We start from the raw sequence: 21664 nt of genomic DNA on the forward strand, positions 1-21664 counted from the left end.
ACTATGTTGCCTATTATAAGTACAAGAATACTTTTGAAAGTAGATCAGAGTAAGGTTATATAAGATCTGAACTGAGATGCATTTTTACTCTGTTGTATATTCCATTTCATCCATTTATAGTATTCCAATCCTGGGATATCAAAATAATCAGCTTTCAACTAACAATAAATTCCCTTTAAAAAAAAATAAAAATAAAGCATCTATAGAAATAGCTAAAACAATGTCATATATCTGTGACATGTCATATATATGAGGCTGTAATAACTTCATTTGATATGGAGAAGTGACTTGTCAATATTAATTTCTTAGCTGATGCTAATGAACTTTTTATAGCTATCTGCACTTTCTTTCCTGTTACACAAAAATATACCACACAATAATCTGCTTCCTGCAATAGAGACATTATTCCCCCAAAGAGCTATTTTTAATATTGAGTTGTAAAGAACAATCAGTAGTGCCTTCCATTCTTAAAAACATAAATTCTTTACTTAAATTATCCACTAGTAATGATTAATGCTATTATTTAAAATTACAAACTATTCATACAATTTCTACCAACTGTAGTGAAGCACTTGCCCTATTCCGTTGTATTTATTTTGTATTTATGGTTCATTTTTATTTATCTGTTCATGCTATAGAAGATGTAGCATTAACTTCAGACTATAAGCTTTCCTGCTTGGCCGTTAAAAAATAAATTACATTAAAGGTTTGTGGACTGGATAAGGAGAGCTGACATTGATGAAAAATTAGGTAAAATATTGGCAAATGAAGATGGCAAATATAGATCTCTTAATGTTTACCTTGTAATATTAATTATACAGTAGTTGCAAGCTTCAATAGTTTTTCTTTTCATAAAATAAAAATATTGTTTATGGTAGTAAAAGATAAATAAATTAGATTGTGTTAGGGTTATCAGATCTAGGCTATAGAATTTCAGAGAAGATTCTTTATATTAAATATTATTAGTATAGCAAACGAGATTCTTGGAAAGCAATTGAAAGTTAAAAATATAAATGCTTGGTTAAACCTTGTCCATCAAATTGAAGAATAAAGGATTTAACAATCTTTCGGATTGTTGTATAAAAAGTGTTTATATACTCATGGAAGAATGTATATATTACAAATCTAAGACTTTGCTTACTGAAACTTGTCAATTCTCATCCTTCAAATTAGTTTTGAACCAAAAAAGAAGCAAAACTGGGCAACATGGTCTAGATTTAATTCACTGTTGAAACTAAATAAATCATATAATTTTAATTTTAATATATGTTTTCTTCTTTAAAGTAAGTGTGCTTGTGTACGTGTGTTTGTGTGTGTGTGTGTGTGTGGATATATAGATACACCTTTAAAATGTAAACAAGTACATTAAAACACTCCCATATCTAAACTAAATTTCAGGTAGCCCTAATAAAGCAGTGAGATTGCCTAGTCCAATTCAAAATGAGTTTCACAACTTTCCAAGCCTTGAAGATTGGCAGCCAAGTTATTTGAAGGAATGAAGGACTGACTGAACTTTTGGTCTCTACAAGGAGTATATTTGACAATTGTTTTGCTTTACTAAAGGCATGACTAGTGAATTTTGCTGCTAAGATAATACATGCTATTCATATTTAAACTTTGGGTTTTTTAAAAAAAAATGTTTACCACTGTTATCCACACACTTACAATATCCTCTTAGTACCGTGTTTCCATGAAAACAAGACAGGGTCTTATTTTCTTTTGACCCCCGAAATAAGTGCTTGGCCTTATTTTCAGGGAGGTCTTATTATTTTGGGGGTGCAGGGGGCAGCAAGCGTGGTCACCTCATGGCTGCTGCTGTGTTGCAATATTTTGGGGGGAGCGCTTATTTTAGCACATGCGCTCAAAAGCCCGATTGGGCTTATTATCTGAGGAGGTCTTATTTTCAGGGAAACAGGGTATGTGACATAGCACAAACACTCAGAATCTAATGCTGCCAAATATTCTGAATCCAAGTGCTTTATTGCTATGCAACAAAGATATGTGGTCAATCAAAGTTGAGGGGCCTTTTGTAGTTCCAAAGGTGCTTTTCCAAGAGGCAACTGGACTTTCTGGTTTTTCTTTGAAAACGTTTCACTTCTCATCCAAGAAGCTGAAGAATCTTCTTGGATGAGAAGTGAAAAGTCTTCAAAGAAAAACAAGAAAGTCCAGTTGCCTCTTGAAAAAGCACCTTTGGGACAACCATGACCTGGATGACTGAGAATCTCCATAGGCCTTTTGTAGCTTTAAATCTTTTTGCCCCTCAGTAAAAACTTTCTTATTGAACAAAAATGATGCTACATACTCTTAACTAGCTATCTAAATAAAATAAAATAATTAATATTAGTATTTCATTTAGCTCATCTTTCCTACCTACTTTTACAATATGTTTAGGAGGCCTGCTGCCTTTGGAGTGAGGCTCCAACATGATATTTAGATATTGGGGTGATTTGGGACCAAATTAAACTTTCCACTCGCAGTCCAGTATTAGCTCAAAGATTCAGTTGCTGCTAAGAGCTAAACACTATTCCTGTTCTATTTTCCTTTTTTCCCACCCTCCTTTGCTTTTTTCATCAGTTTGAAAATTCAAAATTTGGAGATTTAAATCACCTCAGCTTAGTTGTTATATTGATGCAATCTGGATGACCTGATTTTTTGAACATCTCCTTGTCTTTTCTGATTGAACATGATTGTTACTCAGGAAAAACAACGAAGAAACATAGGATGTTAGCAGAGTAGGGGCTAAACCACAGCCTGTGGCTATCCTTGAGATTAAACCAGATATTGCCTCCCTAAATAATATTAAATACAGTTGCATATTCTTATCACTATGATCTATATAATGGGTGGCTCCTGGAATGACTAAATTAATGCATGTACACACACACACACACACACACATCTATCTCTATCTCTAACTCTAACTAACTATCTATCTATAAAATAACTGTATATATCCTTATTTCTGGATGGCCCTGATTGCTTGCAAACATACAAGGCATATAAATACCCAAGTATAGTATTAACAAGTATGATAATGTTATTACTATATTTTCCATGTTAGGGATTACGTTTAATGAAGGCATGAAGAAACATTCTATAGTCTGTAAATAATTTTCTGCAATTAATGTGCATTATATATTATGTGGTAAATCAAATTCCCGCTCCTATATAGACCCCATACAGTCTATATCCTGTGAATACAAAGGGATTTATCTCCTAAAGTGTATAAAATGTGCATACAGTACACTTGAAGGCCTATTTTCACTGCAATGTAAATAACCCCCTTTTAGCTTTATTTGATTATTGTCAAGTGTACTTTGTGTAACAAATAATTCCTATGGTGAATTTCCATATAGGTCAGTACTGACATCTTGTGGCCAAATATATTTTGCTGTATGTTTTTGTCCTATATATGAGACAGAAGACCAAGCTGTAGTTTCCTAGGTTTCTTTTCTATATTTTTATCGAGTTTCTTTAGAACATGCCTATGATATAGAATAAAAGTAATTGCGTAAAAGATAAAATGTCCTCAAGTTAAGATTGACTTCTACTGACTTTCATATATTGAATTCCATATATTGAACCCCTACGTTGACTTCCATATGTTGAATTGCCTTTGCTGTCTTCTGTGTCCTAAGTACAAAATTAGTGAAACCTGTTCAGTTTTTCAAGATTTGCTAGGTGCTGCCACCTAGCAGGAAGATAGATGTACAGTTTTCACCTATATTTTTTAATTTAATTTTATAAATATAGCTACTTCTGTTTCATTTTCTGCATCTTTTACAGATATACTCCACATTTTTACAATGAGATTTATATTCATATAATTACTGTAAATTACTTTTTAGCCAGTCCATATAGTTTATATTTACACTCAACAAGTTAATTGCACTAAACTGTTTCTGACAAGTATGCGTACTTGCAGTAAAATTCCCCACAGATATTTTTTGTTATACTCTTCACCATCCAATTGTGAATTTCTATACATAGAAAAAAAAAGAATTTAAAAATTGGAATCTGTTCTTAACATTCTGTAGTCCAGCATATAAAACAGAAAGTCACTGCTCTTTTTAATCCAGCACTATGATTGATTATCCTGAAACGACTAATATCATATATGATGAATCACTACAGTTACTTCCAACTGTAGCTATCTCATTTTGAACTATTAAATAATACTGATATCTAGCACTTTTACCTGGTGAAACAACAAGCATAACCTGGAATTTGCTTACACAAAGATCTAGGGCACGTTGTACTCTTAAGTGTTTACATACAGCATGCTTGAGTAGAGAGATATCTTAATGTAAGCTAATTTCATGCCAATCAATATGAATACCTTGGGTGCTGCACACAGATTTTAATGGACTGTCAGTCAAGTCAAAAGAATCATCTATCCGCCGAGGTGGTAAGTGTATTCGATTCTGGCCTGCCTCCTTCTCAGGATAAGTCTGTACAATAAGGCACAGAGAAGGCTGAACAAGGACATCTCTTAACATGGCTGAGTTCAGGTCTTCAGCAGCCTTCTTATTGATTTCAACAATTTCATCACCTGCTTTCAGACCTGAAAAGGAACATATTAAAGCTCAACAAGGGGTGCCCTGTACCTAGATGTTAGGATTTTTAATTTCCTTAAGCCATAGACACCAAAGAAGAAATCCTTTCATTTCCTGTACATTCTGTATTTTGAGATAAGAAGCATTTTATTGATCATTAATGAAGCAGTTCTAGACAGTATTCACAGATGCATTCTATTGCACTAATCTAGTCCGACAGTATTTGAGTCGCAGTAAACCTTGGTGTATATGACAGCCAAGTACCAAGCCCAGATTGTAAAGATGTGACTTCCGCTATTCTATTCCTACACAAATACTTTGAAATTATAGAGGCATGGTGGCTCTGTGACAGTGGTGGGTTCCGGATTCCATTCCAACCGGTACAGTTGGAATGGCCCCGGCGTCACCCACATGGACACGTGCAGCACGCGCACACATACACACATGGCACGCAAATGCATCATACTTGCCTGCAACGCTTCTGCAAGCCTCCACGATCCTCCAGATGGTCGGCGGAGCGTTGTGCAGGTGCCGTATGTGCCATGCGTGTGCGCGGAAGCGCCAAAAGATTAAAGCACAGGTAAAGAGCGAGAGCGGGCAGGTAGGCCCTCCAGAGCACCGTACCGGAACAGTATCTGGTGCTCCAGGCAGGCTCTGGTACACCCATACCGGGGCGTACCACCTGCAACCCACCACTGTTCTTTGACTTAATGATGATAGAGATGGTCTTTCTCAGGAGATTCTAGATCAGGCACTGAGTGGTGGGGTGAGTTCCCATCACTTGCTTGAGCTTCTGCCCACCTAGCAGTTTAAAAACATGTTATATGCGAGTAGATAAATAAGTACGACTTTGGTGGGAAAATGAGCCAGTGCTTCATGAGAATGGGCAGAATTATGCCATTTGCAAGATGACCGGTGAATAAGTATTCAATCTGTCTAATGATGTAATTTGTTTCCTCCTCCGTGTATGTATGTATGTGTGTTGTGTATGTATGTACGTTTTTGTGCTGTTATATATCTTTTATGTTTTATGCTCCATTGTACGCCGCCCCGAGTCCTACTCGGAAAGGGAGCGGCTAATAAATCCAAATTTATTATTATTATTATTATTAATCATATAGAGTGAATAAATGAGGGGAGAGTATACAGGCTGGCCTACTCCTTCTGGAGCCAGTCTACTTCACAGATTTATTCATGTTGTTGTTATCACAATTTAATAGAGCTGCCCACTCCCATACACAATTTGTTCATCACTCCAGGAATGTAAAATTGCATAAGTTTAGATAGAAAATTTGTAAGATTATATATTGTAGTGTTTGGCCAGAAAAACAGCAACCTCATGTACGTACAGTAACTCAGAATTCAATGAACATAGTTGATTTGAAGGAGCCATCAATAACCTTCAATGCCCTCCCAAGCTTAGGATCTTTGAGCCTTGACTTAGATTTTGAGGATGAAACCTCTTTTCCAGTCCCTACAAAGATTATCTTATTCTTTAGATGCTTCAGAGTGTTGGAGATTCTTTAACAATTAGTCAAAAGCCAGCAGGAATCAAATTATAGGACCATCAGGTTCTGCCAGGCTTAATTCTTTAACGGTCTTCTCTCTTTTGCTGAATATATGTATCTGCCAATATTCCACCCTTCTTCTATAGTACCTAAGTTCTGGAAAATTCCCAGACTTATTCACACACAAACTTCACTTAACATTGCAGTGCTAACACAAACAAAATGCCCATTCTATCTGGTACTGCCGCTATGCCAGGACAGTTAGATTTATTTTTTCCATAAAAATTGTATATTGCTATTAACATTTAAAATTCCTTTTTCGCTGATTTGTAATAAATCCCTGCCCTTATACAGTCATTAGACAAACAACTAAAGGGGAACATTCTACACCCACCTGCACTTTCCTGAGCTCTCTAGGATACTTAAATTCTTGAATTCTTACAATTAGGGCAGCTTTGTTAAATTAGAAAGATGTCTAAAGATACAGTAAATTTACAATCATGAATTTTCAATGGCAAAAAAAAAAGGGTACGCTCACCCATTATTATATATAATATCTAAAAGATGATGGATAAATATATAATTATGAAGAATCCCAGCTTCTTATAGCCATTCACAAATTATTTTTACACAGTACAGGAGATGCATACTCTTGAATAATAATAGAGAGGGGAAAATCCTTGAATGCTGAAGACATTTTAGAGAAGAACATATGACACAAGTTCTAGCATCTTACCTTTTTTAAAAGCCAGACCTGTTTCTTTGACACTGTTGATGTGGAGACGACGAATCCCTTCTTCTTCCATTGAGGATAGAGAAAAACCTGTGAAAATAAAAACAAAATAAGAATATTTGTTAATATTTTAAGCAATAGTATTTAAAAGGAAGCATTTGGTTCTCTGCAAGCATACTATTTTTCTTTGCTGATTCCTCCCCCCCAAAAAAGAAAAACAAGAAAAAAAAGTCCACCTTATTCAAGTAATCACAGAATAATAGAATAAATGACATAAGTTATACAACCATTTCTCCAGATTATAACGCTTCTCCCAGCATTAATATTCTTTGCTTAGAGTCAAACATTATGGTTCTATTCTTCAGATTTTGCACACGTACAAAGTACATACGTTTTGGGAAAACACTGAAAAATTGGGTATGTTAAATAGCATGTGTACACAATTGCAATCATCTACGTCTACTACTGCATGTAAATTGGTTTTCTGGCAGTCATTGGGAAAATCAGCAGTATGTATAAGAGGGAAACAGCTTTAGTGATTGGATGCTGGTTTGGAGATTCTGGTATAAAATATTTATAGTGGAATATTATAAAATGGAAAAACAGATCAGTCTTAGGATTCATAGCAGAGACTGTGATGCAATATCTAGAAGCTTAACATAAAATTCAAAGTATGGGTCCATTATATAGTTGTCGCCTTCATCATAATAAAAAAGAAACAACTACAGCAGGCACGTGAAACAATTAACAATATCTTCAAAGAAATAACATTCACAAGAGAAGACAAAAAAAGAACACACTACCTTCCTGGATATCTTCATCAGAACAGGAAATGATGGCAAATTAGAAACCCAGGACTATCAGAAAACAACATAAAGCAACCAAATGCTCCGCTACCAAAGCAACAATCCAACTCCCATAAGAGAAACTATCAAAGAACATAATTCAGATGAGTACAAACACACTGCAGTGCAGCAACCCAGTATGCCAGAAACAAAAAATAGACCTATAAAATACCTGCCAATAAAATAGATACGGACACAACTTTATCAAAAAGTGCATAGCCACACAATTTGCTTCAGCACAACCAGTACAACCTATGAAAAGGATAGCACACCCATAAATCAAAAGGATTTCAGAAATAACCAACAGACTACAACTACATGGCATCCCTGTAGCACACAGCCAACTAAATTCCTCTAAAACATCTTAAGCAAACCAAAAAATTGAAGACAAGAAATCAGGAATCATTTACAGTATACAATGCAAGGGAAAGGAAGGAATTGGCTAGAAATATTATCTATATTATTCTACAGTAATAGGATTAGGCCTGAATTAGGCCTGTCATTGACCATCTGCTGCTTTATAAAGGTGTGCTGAAAGCTTAATTGCCTTTATTAAAGATGTCATTGATAGCATCATTACTTTCAAAGCTACAGTAATGGTTCATGTACAGGATGGGCTTTTCTTGAATTGATAAATGAAATTATTCTTTCAGACAGATAAGATGATGAGTAGAAGATGAAATGTTTCCCTTCAAGAAAACATGATGCAAACAGAATTTCCATTTTTTTAAATTAAGGTCAGTAAAATTCCCTGAACATTGCTCTAAGCCGCCCGGAGTCAGCTATATGTGAACTGGGCAGCTATATAAATTTGGTTAATAAATAAATAAATAAAATAATGTATGCCTAAATATGCACCAAGCCATGAGAAAGTAGAGAAAAGAATGTTTTGGAGCTGAGTTTGTGCAAGGACAAGTGGGATTCCTCAGAATCACATGATATTGATGAAAAAGGACAGACAGAGGTCAATAACTCTAACTCTGAAAACCATTTGCCAGCTGCAAAGAATACCATGTTGAAAATAACCGAAAGGATAAATGGTTAGCAGTCCATAAGAAAGCTTTAATAAATTGATAATATCAATTTATCACCTGGCCAACATAAGATCTTCCCACCTAGTTGTGATTGTGGACATTTCTTTCCTCCCATTAGATCCTGGCTTATTGATTTTAACATCAACAGCACCCTGACTTTGTCATAGCTTTTTACCATTACGTATTCGAGGTCGGACTTGCTCCAGCTGCGGGAATCCCCCCTCTCGCAGGCATGGCCCTTTGCCCCCTCCGGGGCCCACCTTGATGACGGGTTTGTGAACCCAGAGAGGTGGAGGAAGCGCAAACTTAGGGGGTTTTTAATGAAATGTTTTTTATCCTTTTTAGGGGGCTCCAGGGTGGGGGGGCGGGGGCGGGTGGGTCAGATCAGGAGCGATGTGAGAGCCGGGCCTCCAGGTGTGGTCGCGAGCAGAAGGAGCGGAAGGGAGGAGGAGGGGGAGGATATCATTCCTATACAGGGCTCTTTAATTCCAACGGTCGCAGGGAGGGGCAGATACGAGGACAGATTAAGAACTTATAGTCGGTTGGGAGACTGTGGTTGCTGGTTACACCCGGTCGCTTGTACCAACCCCCGCGGTCTAGGTGGTCAAGAGTTACAGACCCAGGGCCTGAGGCTGTTGTTATGCAATGCGAGGTCCGTTGTTAACAAGGCCCCCCTCATTCACGATCTAATTTTAGAGGGGGAGCCGGACCTCGCGGGAATAACGGAGACCTGGTTGGGCCACGAGGGAGGTCTTCCCCTCGTGGAAATGTGCCCACCAGGCTACCGAGCATTTCACCAGCCCCGGGCCCAGGGAAGGGGCGGTGGGGTGGCAGCAATTATTCGGGAGGACTTAGAGCCGAGGGAGTCTACTGTGCCACAGACGTCCGGATGTGAATCCCTTGTTGTGAAATGGGGCCCTGGGAGACAGTTGGGCCTGCTGATAGTATACCTGGCTCCTCGCTATACATCAGCGGCCCTGCCTGAACTCCTCGAGCTGATCGCATCGGTGGCGGTCAAAACTTTTAGTGATGGGGGATTTTAACCTGCCATCGATGGGAGAAGCATCAGAGGGGGTTCGGGAGTTCATGGCTTCCATGACAGCCATGGACCTGACTCAAATGATTCAGGGCCCGACACACGAGGGAGGACAAACTCTGGACCTCGTTTTTGTCTCTGGCCAGTGGTTGAGTGATCTGGGAGGAGGGGACTTAACCATCACTCCCCTGTCATGGTCAGATCACTCACTCCTTCGTCTTGACTTCCCTGGTGCTACCTCCCGCTGCGGGGAGGCGGAACCGGAAAGCACTAGATGGTTCCGCCCCAGGCGCCTGATGGAACCAGATAGGTTCCAGACGGAGCTTGGGCCACCTCCTGTAACCTTGACCCGCCCCCGGGCAGAGGACCTGGTGGTCGCGTGGAATAATGCGACTACCGGGGCCTTGAACCGGGTGGCGCCTTTGCGGCCTCTCCGGCGGCAACGATCCACCCTGGCCCCTTGGTTTACCGAGGAGCTGAGGGTGATGAAATGCCGCAAGAGACGTCTAGAGAGTCGTTGGAGATCCTCTCATTCCGAACTTGATCGAACACAGGCACGAGCCCATTTAAGGACGTACCTTGTGGCATTGAGAGTGGCCAAACGCCAATATTGTGCCACTCTCATTGCATCCGCAGAGAACCGCCCTGCCGCCCTGTTTCGGGTGTCCCACTCCCTCTTGTTTCAGAGGCCGCGGGAGGCCCCTCTACAGGGCAGAGCAGAGGAATTTGGGAAATATCTGCAGGATAAAATCGCTCAAATCCGGAAGGATTGGGTCCCTGTTAGTGGTCCAATGGAGACGTCCATGGCGAGTCTTGAGGAATCGACCTGGGAGGAGTTTGACTTGGTTGCCATCGAGGATTTGGACAGAATGCGTGGACGACTGCGACCCACCACAGGTTTATTGGACCCGTGCCCCTCCTGGCTTGTACTGGCATCCTGGGAGGTTACACGAGACTGGCTCCTGGACCTAGTGAACGCTTCGCTGAGCGAGGGGTCTCTCCCGGCCGCCTTGAAAGAGGCGGTGGTGAGACCCTTGCTCAAGAAGCCTTCCCTGGATCCTTTGGAGCTGGCCAATTATCGTCCTGTCTCCAACCTTCCCTTTTTGGCGAAGGTTGTAGAGAGTGTGGTGGCCTACCAGTTTCCACGGCATCTGGAGGAAAATGATTATCTAGACCCGCGCCAGTCCGGCTTCCGCCCCGGTCACAGCACGGAGACGGCCTTGGTCGCGTTGGTGGATGATCTCTGGAGGGCCAGAGATAGAGGTTGTTCCTCTATCCTGGTCCTATTAGACCTCTCGGCGGCTTTTGATACCATTGACCATGGTATCCTGCTGCGCCGGCTGGAGGGGTTGGGGGTCCGGGGCACCGTTTTGCGGTGGTTCGGCTCCTACCTTTCTGGCCGGACGCAGCGTGTGTTGGCAGGGGAGGAGAGGTCGACCCTACGCCCCCTTACTTGTGGGGTACCACAGGGGTCGGTCCTCTCGCCACTCCTGTTCAACACATATATGAAGCCGCTGGGTGAGATCATCTGTGGTTTCGGGGTGGGATACCATCTGTACGCTGATGATACTCAGCTGTACTTTTCCACCCCGAACCACCCCAACGAGGCCATCGAAGTGATGTCCCGGTGTGTGGAAGCCGTACGGATCTGGATGGATGACAACCGACTCAGACTCAACCCCTCCAAGACGGAGTGGCTGTGGGTACCGGCTCCCCGGTTCAGCCAATTAATTCCATCATTGGCCATCGGGGGCATTCAACTTGTCCCCGTGGAGCGGGCGCGCAATTTGGGCGTCCTCCTGGATGCCCGGCTGTCCATGGATCACCATGTGACAGCCGTGGCAAGGGGGGCGTTCCACCAGGTTTGCCTGGTGTGCCAATTGCGCCCGCTACTGGACCGGGACGCCTTACGCACAGTCACTCATGCGCTGGTGACGTCTCGCTTGGACTACTGTAACGCTCTCTACATGGGGCTTCCCTTGAAATGCACCCGGAGGCTACAGTTGGTCCAGAACGCAGCCGCGCGGGTAATTATGGGGAGTACTAGGTACTCCCATGTGACACCGTTCCTGCGCGAGCTGCACTGGCTTCCTGTGGTCTATCGGGTGCGTTTCAAGGTTTTGATAACAATCTTTAAAGCGCTCCATGGCTCAGGACCTAGTTACTTGCGGGATCGTATTCTGCCCCATACATCCCTGCGACCAATCCGCTCGCACAGAGAGGGCCTCCTCCAGGTGCCGTCCACCAGACAGTGTCAAGGGGCGGCGCCTAGGAGTAGAGCCTTCTCTGTGGCGGGCCCAGCCCTGTGGAATGACCTCCCTCCGGATATTAGGAATACCTCTGACCTCCGCTCCTTTCGTATAAAGCTCAAGACCCACCTATTCCAAGTAGCTGGCCTGGCTCAACTTTGATCTAACTATATCGCTCCTGACGGGTTTTTATTTGGGTATTTTAATTGTATTTAATTATTTAGGGGTTTTTAAACACTGTATTTTATTGTTTTTATTCATTAGCCGACCTCCTCCTTGTACATGTCTTGGTATATGTTTTTGTAATATGTATGTCTTGTCTATATATTTATTTCCTATGTTTTATTGTACGCCGCCCCGAGTCCTTCGGGAGAGGGTGCGGCTAAGAAATAAATTATTATTATTATTATTATTATTATTATTATTATTATTATTATTATTATTATTATTATTATTATTATTATTATTATCTTTTTCTTAAGGAACTTCCAAAGAAAGGTCAACTAGTAAAAAAATGTTCTTCTTAGCATTTGAAAATGCTGCTTAGAGCTGCCACATGACATTTAGGAATAGAGCATACCCTGCTATATGATTGTACTTGTGAAAAGATATTGAAATAATAGTTGACATAATTCTAGTGATAAAGCTGCAAAGGAAGCAAAGGCAATTTTTGGCTGCATCATGACATCAAGTGTCAAATCATGGAAAGTATTTATTCCATTTCACTCTGCTTTGATCAGCTGCCATCTTAAGTGCTATGCCCACTTCGGACACTACAATTTAGGACAGATTCAGAACAACTGGTTCAGGCTCAGACTCAGAGGATGACAGGACTAGATATCTCATAGAGACAGGCTGAAGGAGCTGAATAAGTTTAGCCTTGAGAAATGCCGTGCAAGATGGAATATAACACTCTTTTCTAATACTTGAAAATATATCACACCAACAAAAACCAAGACTTTCATGCACGAGATTGTGCAACAGGAATAGTGAATGTAAGTTAAGTCAGACTAAAAAAAATGTATGAAAAGATTTTTTGAAAAGTTTTTAAAACTCCTCAAAGTTTGACGGTAAAATTAATTATAAAGAGAGACTGTAAGCTAACTTTCACTAACTGGTTGAACAGCAGTCTATTGGGAATACTTGAATTTGGAAGACCATACGGGTGATCTCAGTGCCTTTCTATGATTTTATGAAGAACATGATTAAACATAGATGCATATACCCTCTGTAGTAGCAGTTTTCCTTTCAATAGAAATGTACTTGGTGTTGGTTTTTTTGTAATATTCCTTTCAAATAGAGATGGGCAACCAAGAATTTGCAGGCTTCATGCAATCTAGAAGCATCGTGTTTTTATCTCCATGAACCCCATTTTTTTTTTACTGAAATTGATGATAAATGCCAAATAATAGTGGTGTTTTTCTGCCAATTAGTAGTGGAAAATAAAACAAATATGTGTGTTCGATTTCCATGAGGCTTAACAAGCTTAATAAATACTATTGTTATTTGAAAAAAGCATTTACAAACTGTATTTGTAATTTAATAATGTATTCAATACATACAGATTTAGATAGAGATTTACCAATGTATAGTGACCACCATATTGTATGATGCACTTTAAAGGTATACAATAAGTTTTATGATCACTGTTTCATCAAATTTCCCAAGTGAGAAACTGTAGCTTCAAGTTTAAACATTTCTGTTACAAATTTGGCGCATTTTGGAAGTCTTTTGAATAGTTTTAGCTTGAATGAAAAATATATATTTCCTACATGGAAGCATATATTAACATGTTACTGTACAAACCAATGTTAAAATTTAGTCAATACATATTCATCATATAAGCCTTCAAATGAATCCATTGCTGGGTTATACCAGATCTCAATGTTTTGCCCTCCGCTGTATAATAAGCCATTTAGGGATTTTAAAATGCTAAATATTAAGAACTCACAGAACTCCAGATAAATGCTACAGATGTGAAGGGTTTGCTCATTGAGGTAGACTGCAAACACAATATGATAATACGGGATTTTGTGTGGATTTATTGTTAAATTCAAAGACTAATTTTTTAATAATAATAAATTAATAGATTAATAACCATAGTAGAAAAGCTCAGAGATATACTGCATTCAAACCAACAGGGTAGTTTTGAAAAGATGTTATAAGTACATATCAAATAACCATGCTATATATGAAATGTAACATTTCCTGGGAATTTAGCATTGAAGATTAATGTTTTCATACTCAGCAGTACACAGTTTTATCTCCTATCGTCAGTGTGAAAAGTTACTTCCTTTCTCCTCTGAGAAGTGGCTTATTTTTCTGTATTTTAAAAATGGAAAGATGGCCAGTAGTATCAACGTTAACCACCTAAAATAATTGTCCTCAGATGTGGCTACAGACTAGATTCAATAAGACTTTTAAAGATTTCAGCTTCATAATTCTAAACCCCCATTACTGGATAGAATGTCTGCCTTGCAATCAACACCTCTAGATGCTCCTAGCTAGAAGTAGATACAAGAAAGCTGTTGTTGTGAATATTGAAGTTTTTTATGATACATGTGTAAATGAAAACTTGATATACAAATGTATATAAATATACATATCCCAAACTCACCATAATTATCCAATGTGTCAGATTTTTCAAGCTGAATTTGCTGTATAATTTTCTCACAGATTTCAATTTCTTTATATAACTGAAAAGACAATACATTTTTTAAAAAGAATTAGTTACATAGAATGATACTTGCTCCTTGTCATTTTTCATGCGGCATCCCTTTTGAACGTAGAGAGGACAGAGATGAAAAAAATCACAGTATGGTAAAGTTCTAATTGGGTTATGTGGAGCTTAACTCCTGATAATCTCGTGGACATACACCATGTAGTTTTCAGATGAAAACACAATATTTTACACAATTGTACAATATTCCTTCTTTATCACATAATCTCAACCATTTCCTCTGGGGACCACTATATATGCCTTTCCCAGTCACATTACTATAGAACACTGTAAGATTATAAAATGTAAATTTAATAATATTTTGAAGTTATATTTTTTCTTCATCATTAATGTCTACATTTAGTTCTTCCTTCCACAACATTTATTTTCCTCCTTTTCATAGTGCTATTTTCCTTCCCTTTCTCAATGTAAACTAAACTATTAGTGAATAAGAGTGACAGCAATGTCAGCATATCCTAAAGGAGTATTTCCTAATCTAGTGTCATGTATTAAAACTACAATTACCCTATCCAGCCTTAGCTGGGAATTCTGGATATTATAGCCCCAATATATCTGAAGAGCTTAGATCTCATTATTAAACGCAAGGGGACTTGAATTCAAAGTCCATGCTCACTAGTAATCTTAGCTTAACCATAAACACTCAGCCTATTTACTTCTATGAACTCTACAAAATACTAAAAGTAAGGATATCCCTTTGTTCCACTACATGCAAGCTCAATTTATCTTGGTCTATATTTAGAGTTCTTAATATCAAAACTATTGAAGAGACAAGATATGGTAATAGCAATCTTTTTTGTGTAAGTTCTATTTAAAGCTATTATAAGACATCCAAATAAGTTTAACATTACCAATTCATAAATATCTTCTTCTGGCTTTGGTATGTAATATTCCATTTGGTTTCTTATGAAGAATTTGAGACGGACATAGTGAGCTGAGTAATCCAACTGATGTGCCTGAAAGAAAAAGGAAAATAAATATCCATATCAATAACCATTTTCCTTTAGTGAAATGCATCTCTTAATGGAGGGAAAAGTCTGTTCTACTTAAAAGGAAAAGTTTAAAATTATTGTCTAAACAACCCAAAAGAATACTTTATTGATGCTCAAAAGAGAACTGGTCATATTTGACTCCCTAATTTAAAAAGGCAACAACATTATTCTGAATGGAAACATCACCAAACATCAGATCTGGGTTAAAATAAATGTACTAAGCATGTTAAAATTAACGTTTATTTCTCTTCTTTCCCAATAAAACCCTCATGGTTACATATAGTACAACCAAGTTTGTTACTGAATGTATCCATTGTCTCTAGGTCATAAAATATATTATAATTCTGAGTATAAAGGGGAACATTAGTAACATAAATTCCATTTATTGTGAAAATGTTGTTCTGAAACCATACTTGATGATTTCTTACAATCTTTTCTCATCTAAAACAATTTATATACATTAAAATGTATTAGTTATAATTAGCTATAAGTTATGGTATTTCCAATTTAATTTCCCTTTATTGATTAAAGTAGACTAAAAATAGAGTTGATCAATGATGACCCTAGGTGCCATTCCAAAATTATTTCTTAATGGGCTGAAAGAATTAAAAAAGTAAATTGAGCAAGAGTATTTTCTTCTCATCAAAAACAGTATGAGCCTAAATCTGCTATATTGTTAAGTTAGCCAGTTTTATTAGCCAATATCCTTATTATTGTACCACTAACTTGTATATTTCTCTTTCCTACTCTTGAAGACCCTCAAACATTCTTTCCTTCAAATGAAAAAAATATGAATCCTTTCTTTAAAGAATTGCCCACTGTGATTCAACTAAAGACACCTATGTTCCTGCCCTTTCCCAGACAGCAACCACATATAATAATGCAATAGGAGATTCCATACTGGGGAAAAAAGGGCACTCTTATATTTCTTCTGGAATCAAAGGCCCAAGAGACATAATCAAGACTAGCACTGCCCTGTTTTTGCTGAAATTAAAAATAACATTACAGAAGCTGCACGGCTGCATCTACAATATTTGGAATTAAAAGCATGTTTGATAACTTACACACATACACTTTTTTTTTGGTTTTCTTGACTTGGGGAAGTAGACCAGAGGTGGCATTCTACCAGTCTGAACCGGTTCACTCGAACCGGTAGAGGAAATCACGTGCACACTCATATTTGCGAACCGGTAGGGAAGGTAAGTGAATACCACCCCTGAAGTAGACATATTTTCAGCTAAACATAACATGTTCAAGCTTAATGGAATATGAAAGCACATTAGGTGCAAAATGTATTGATGAAGAAGTTGTTTGAGAAACTTGTGTATTTCTCAAACACATTAAAACAGAACTTCAGAGACCAGCACAAGAACAAAGAAATAAAACCACATGAATGGAACTGAAGATCTTCCAATAGCCTTTTGGAAGTTACTGATCAATGGAAACTTGTGTACATTCTGAATCTCATTCAACTTCTAAATGCAGGAACCAAAAAAACATGGTAGGAAAATTCAGTCTAAAGTGAACAGACAAATTAATGTCTTGGGAGCATCATACTAAATACAGATATCTCTATCATATGCTGATGAAAGGCAGTTTCTGGACAACTTCTTATGGGAGGGAGAGGGATTTATAGTTCATTTTGTATGAGGGAGACATATGGAAAGAAGGTTAAGATATTTCTTTTCCTTAGGGCTTCAAACTTTAGGACTGATACTGTTAACATAGAATAGTCTTTTTAAATCTTGAAACAATAAGTTTCTTATTAGTGGTTACTTGAATAGGATCAAACTGCTTTCCAATGATTGAATTGACACATTAAGATAAACTCATGATTTGTTTAATCTTCATCTATAGAATACCACAATCAGCTGGGTTCTCACAAGGCAATAAGCCATGTCCAAACAAGTTACACTATGACACAAAAATTAGATCAGAGTAACAGATCCATTTAGCTATGTATTCTGTGTACTGAATAATGGTAGGTGCAATTTTAGACAGTAATCTGTCCCACCCCTGCTTGGTAATGATAGGAGTGGCATCCACTTCTTTTTATATAAAACTAGTTGATAACCCGGCATTGCCCGGTTATTTATTTATAGGGGGAAACTGTCCAGACCAAATGTAATTTCTAATGTTGAATTTTCCCCCTTACTAGAGGCCCCCCCTTGTGGAGTACTGTGAAGCCATTACCATGGCAACTCCACTCTACAGTAGTAGCCATTTTACGGCAGTACAGTAAAAGCCATTTTAAGGCACAACAGACTGTATCTTAACAGAACATACCCCCTGAGGAGTTTTAGGGATGTCTTACCCCCCACAGTATTTCTTTCCAGAGAGTAAGTCATCTGTGTAGTTTGGTTGATTATGCTGGAACACACACACACACACACACACACACACACACACACTACATGATGTTAAATTGAGATATTGGGTCTCCTTTTGATACATAAATGAATAGAACATAATATCAAAATCAAAACTATATTTATGGCCAGCAGTAATTGCAGTCCTGAATATTTAGCAAAGGATAGTATTTTCATCTTTCGTTCCCATGAACCAGGTGAAAATTACAATATAGGGAGTCTTTACAACATCTAGAGCATGAAGAAGCTATATGAACTGTAGAGCGTGAAATGTTTACTATACCAGAACTCGACTGATTCTCAGATGGCAGATGGCAAACTGATGTGAAATGATGTGGTTCAGAGAATTAAAGGAAAAAGAATGAGCTGAATGCAAGAGATAGAAGAGAAAGATTCATTAGTAGATGTTACAGGGCAGACAGAACCATCAGCATTTTCATACGTAGATAATTCAGAAAGAAAGAGACAGACACATAGCGTGAATCACAAAACAGTTTAGTCAAAGTGAATTCATTTAAAATAATTTAACATTGGTCTCAAAAAAAGTATAAGCTTAGGTTTCACATACTATAAATGAAAGATGAGAAAATGCTTCTCATGTTCTACCTATGCTACCTATAAAAATTACTATCTATATGAAATTACTATTTATCCAAAAGTTCTAAAAATGAAAATTATTGCTAAGATCACTGTTAATGTTTTCTATTGTGTATCTTTTTAAAAATATCACTTTATTTTGATAAAAAAAGTGTTAATGAAACATTTTTCTTCTAGAATATCGATCTACAGAATCGATATTGCTAAATGATATATGATATAACTAAATTAGAACTTTTTCACATAAGATATGCAAATCTCCCTTAAAATATAATTTGAATATAGAGAATACAAAATTTCATATACATTGTTTTAGTATTTCAGTTTACTTGGTTAGTTCATGTTATTGGGGGATGAACACCATGGATAACAATTATGATGGTTTCTAAATTATAACTATACATCCATTTCTCCTATACTTTGTAAATTACAATGTGCATCATTTTCTAATTATTCTTTTTTCAAGTGTAAATATTTAATTTGGAAAACAAATTATTAGTTCAATTTGTTGCAATACAGCAAATAGTGTCTCTCTCCCTCCCTCTCCCTCACTCCCTCTCTCTAAATTTACTTCCAGAAGTATGTATGTATATATCTATGTATTTATTTATTTATGTTATCAATTTATAAATAGCGAGTATTCCATTACATAAATCTTGAATTCTGCAAGTAGAAATAACCTAAGGGTAAAGCTAGAAAATAAATTGTTAATGTGAAGGAACAGTATTGAGAAAGTTGAACAATTAAAAACCTGCCTGTCAACATATACATCCACATCTGTATATATCAATGATGGCTAATCTTTTTGTCGTTGGGTGCCAAAAGCGCCAGCGTGCCCACACTCATAATGCAATGCATACTAGATTTCTGAATCCTGCTTTGTTTTGTATGAACAGAACCACTAATGGATTATGGAGATTTTTGTTCATCATTTTCAAATATAACATTATTTAGTATCTACATGATTGAATAATCCCTACAGTTCTCGTTGTCATCATTAAGCGAGGATCGTGGATCATTGTAACTTCCTACTTGCTTCCAAAAATCAAAGTCAGTGGGAAAGCTGACAGCAAGTTGCAAGTCCCAGCTGCTGCCAGGTGGAAGAAGGAGTGAGAGGGTGCACAACTGGTGGGAAAGGTGTGGGAGAAACACGGCATGAGTGTGGCAGAGCTTCGAATGCTAATGCCAGATGGGGAAAGGGGTGCTGCAGGTAGGGGAAGTCCAGTGCAAGCATGATGAGGTTCAAGGAAGGTGCATAAGAGTGCACAGGTAGCCGGAGCGGGTGTATGAGCAGAGAGGGGATGAGGGAGGATGCAGGAGTGGGGGAGATTTACCTGAGCAACTTGCAACCTTCCCTGCCATCCTCCCCATTGACTTTGTTTTGTGAAACTGTCAGGGAAGGTCACAAATGGGACACATGTGACAGTGGAGTGATGCAAACGTTGTGTGAGCCAGTTTTGAAGCACCTGAATCATGATCACATGGTGATCGCAGTGGTGGGTTCCGGCAACTGCTACTGCTGGTTCGCGCATCACAGTACAACGAAAATTGCTCTGCACATGCACAGAAGCCAAATACAAGATGGCGGTGCCTACGGCACTGGCGGAAAAACCGGTTCGGGGGCATGGCAGACATGGGTCGCTGCCAGTTCCAGCAACCCACACCGCCAAGCTACTACCGGTTCGGCCGAACTGATCCCAACCAGTAGGAACCCACCACTGCCACAAGAATGTTGGGACAACTGAAACTTTGAGAACTATTCAAAACCACACCTGTTCTGCGCTGTCTTAACTTCAGAAAATTGCTAAACAAGTGATTGTTAACCAAGAACTACCTGCAGATATTATTAGTATGAATGTCTGATACAATCAAGGTTTCATCATTTTATTTAAAGAGAGGTAATTCCCTGCATGCAAAGAAGTAAACTACAGGAAGCTGTGAAATGCAAGTATATCAGAGCATCTATTTTCTCCAGTATTTATGGCCTTTAGAAATGTTCTCCACTAAATCATCTAAATTCAGATTACACTGACATTGAATTTAATTGCATTAAAGCTAGTTGAAAAGATAATATAGTACAAGGAATTAAAACTGAAGCATTTCTCCTACTCCTCCAATAATACATCAGGAAGGAAAGCAGATTTCAGTATGATTTTCAAACTCAAAATCTTCAAGTGTGCACTTTGCATGCAGAATTTATTAAAAACAGATCATTCAAATATGGAAAATGCACCTTTACCTTTTTGTGTAATTTATTTGCATATAGGGGGGAAAAAATCACAGAACTGTTGGTTTAGTGGAAATGCTTTGAAATTGGAGCCACCTATCAATTACTTATCATTTCAAATAATACTTTTTGAATTACCAATTGAATACCAATTCCATAAAGTCCTCGTTTCACACTCTCGTTTCACACACATACAACACACACACTATTTATTTATGTATAATGTATTACTTTACCTTGCAAATCATTTCCAGGACATCTCTTGCTGTGTCCCCTGGGTGGATGACAGTCAAAGCTGACTGGTTATTTGGCAGACAATACCATGATGGTGTAAAATACTCATGAACCCAGATGTCAGAGTCGGGATTATGAGGATGGACAGTAGTGAGGGCTACTTCTTTTTCTCTCTGAAAAATGCCATGAAAATATTTCTGATAAGTGGAATTCAGGTTTTCTATTAAAAACAAGCTTGTTAAGATAGAGTTATTTTCTATCGAATTAAATTATAAAATCTACTGCATTTTATTACACATGGAGAATTAGTCACCTGATGCTGAATAGAAAAACCTCCAGGTGTCAGTTTTCTTAGCAATTTTCCAACATTTGGGAAAGGACCACTCACTTTGAAGGAACAATTCCATACATGCATTGGATTCCCAATGGGAAGTCTGTTTCTCCTAAATTCCTTGCATATGTTGGAGTTGTGCCCCTGAAGTTAAAGCTAACATTTTCTTGTATTAATACGGTAGAAATAAATTAAGGTGATAAATTCACTATGGAA

At 38.2% G+C, this 21664-nt stretch overlaps 1 protein-coding gene across 7 annotated transcripts in view; it reads right to left on the minus strand.

Moving 5' to 3' along the window:
- Nucleotides 1-21664, minus strand: part of TIAM1 (TIAM Rac1 associated GEF 1) — a 216056-nt gene that overhangs the window by 27377 nt on the left and 167015 nt on the right. For all 7 annotated transcript variants that reach the window (XM_081953352.1, XM_081953357.1, XM_081953353.1 and 4 more), the window contains 5 exons: nucleotides 21120-21290; nucleotides 15550-15654; nucleotides 14579-14657; nucleotides 6801-6887; nucleotides 4340-4564 (listed from right to left, as the gene is read on the minus strand). In XM_081953352.1, the coding sequence (XP_081809478.1) occupies nucleotides 4340-4564; nucleotides 6801-6887; nucleotides 14579-14657; nucleotides 15550-15654; nucleotides 21120-21290 (667 nt within the window). The remainder of the gene's footprint in view (nucleotides 1-4339; nucleotides 4565-6800; nucleotides 6888-14578; nucleotides 14658-15549; nucleotides 15655-21119; nucleotides 21291-21664) is intronic.

Source organism: Natrix helvetica (genome assembly GCF_964273705.1).
Source record: "Natrix helvetica genome assembly, chromosome: 4".
Classification (NCBI taxonomy): domain Eukaryota; kingdom Metazoa; phylum Chordata; class Lepidosauria; order Squamata; family Natricidae; genus Natrix; species Natrix helvetica.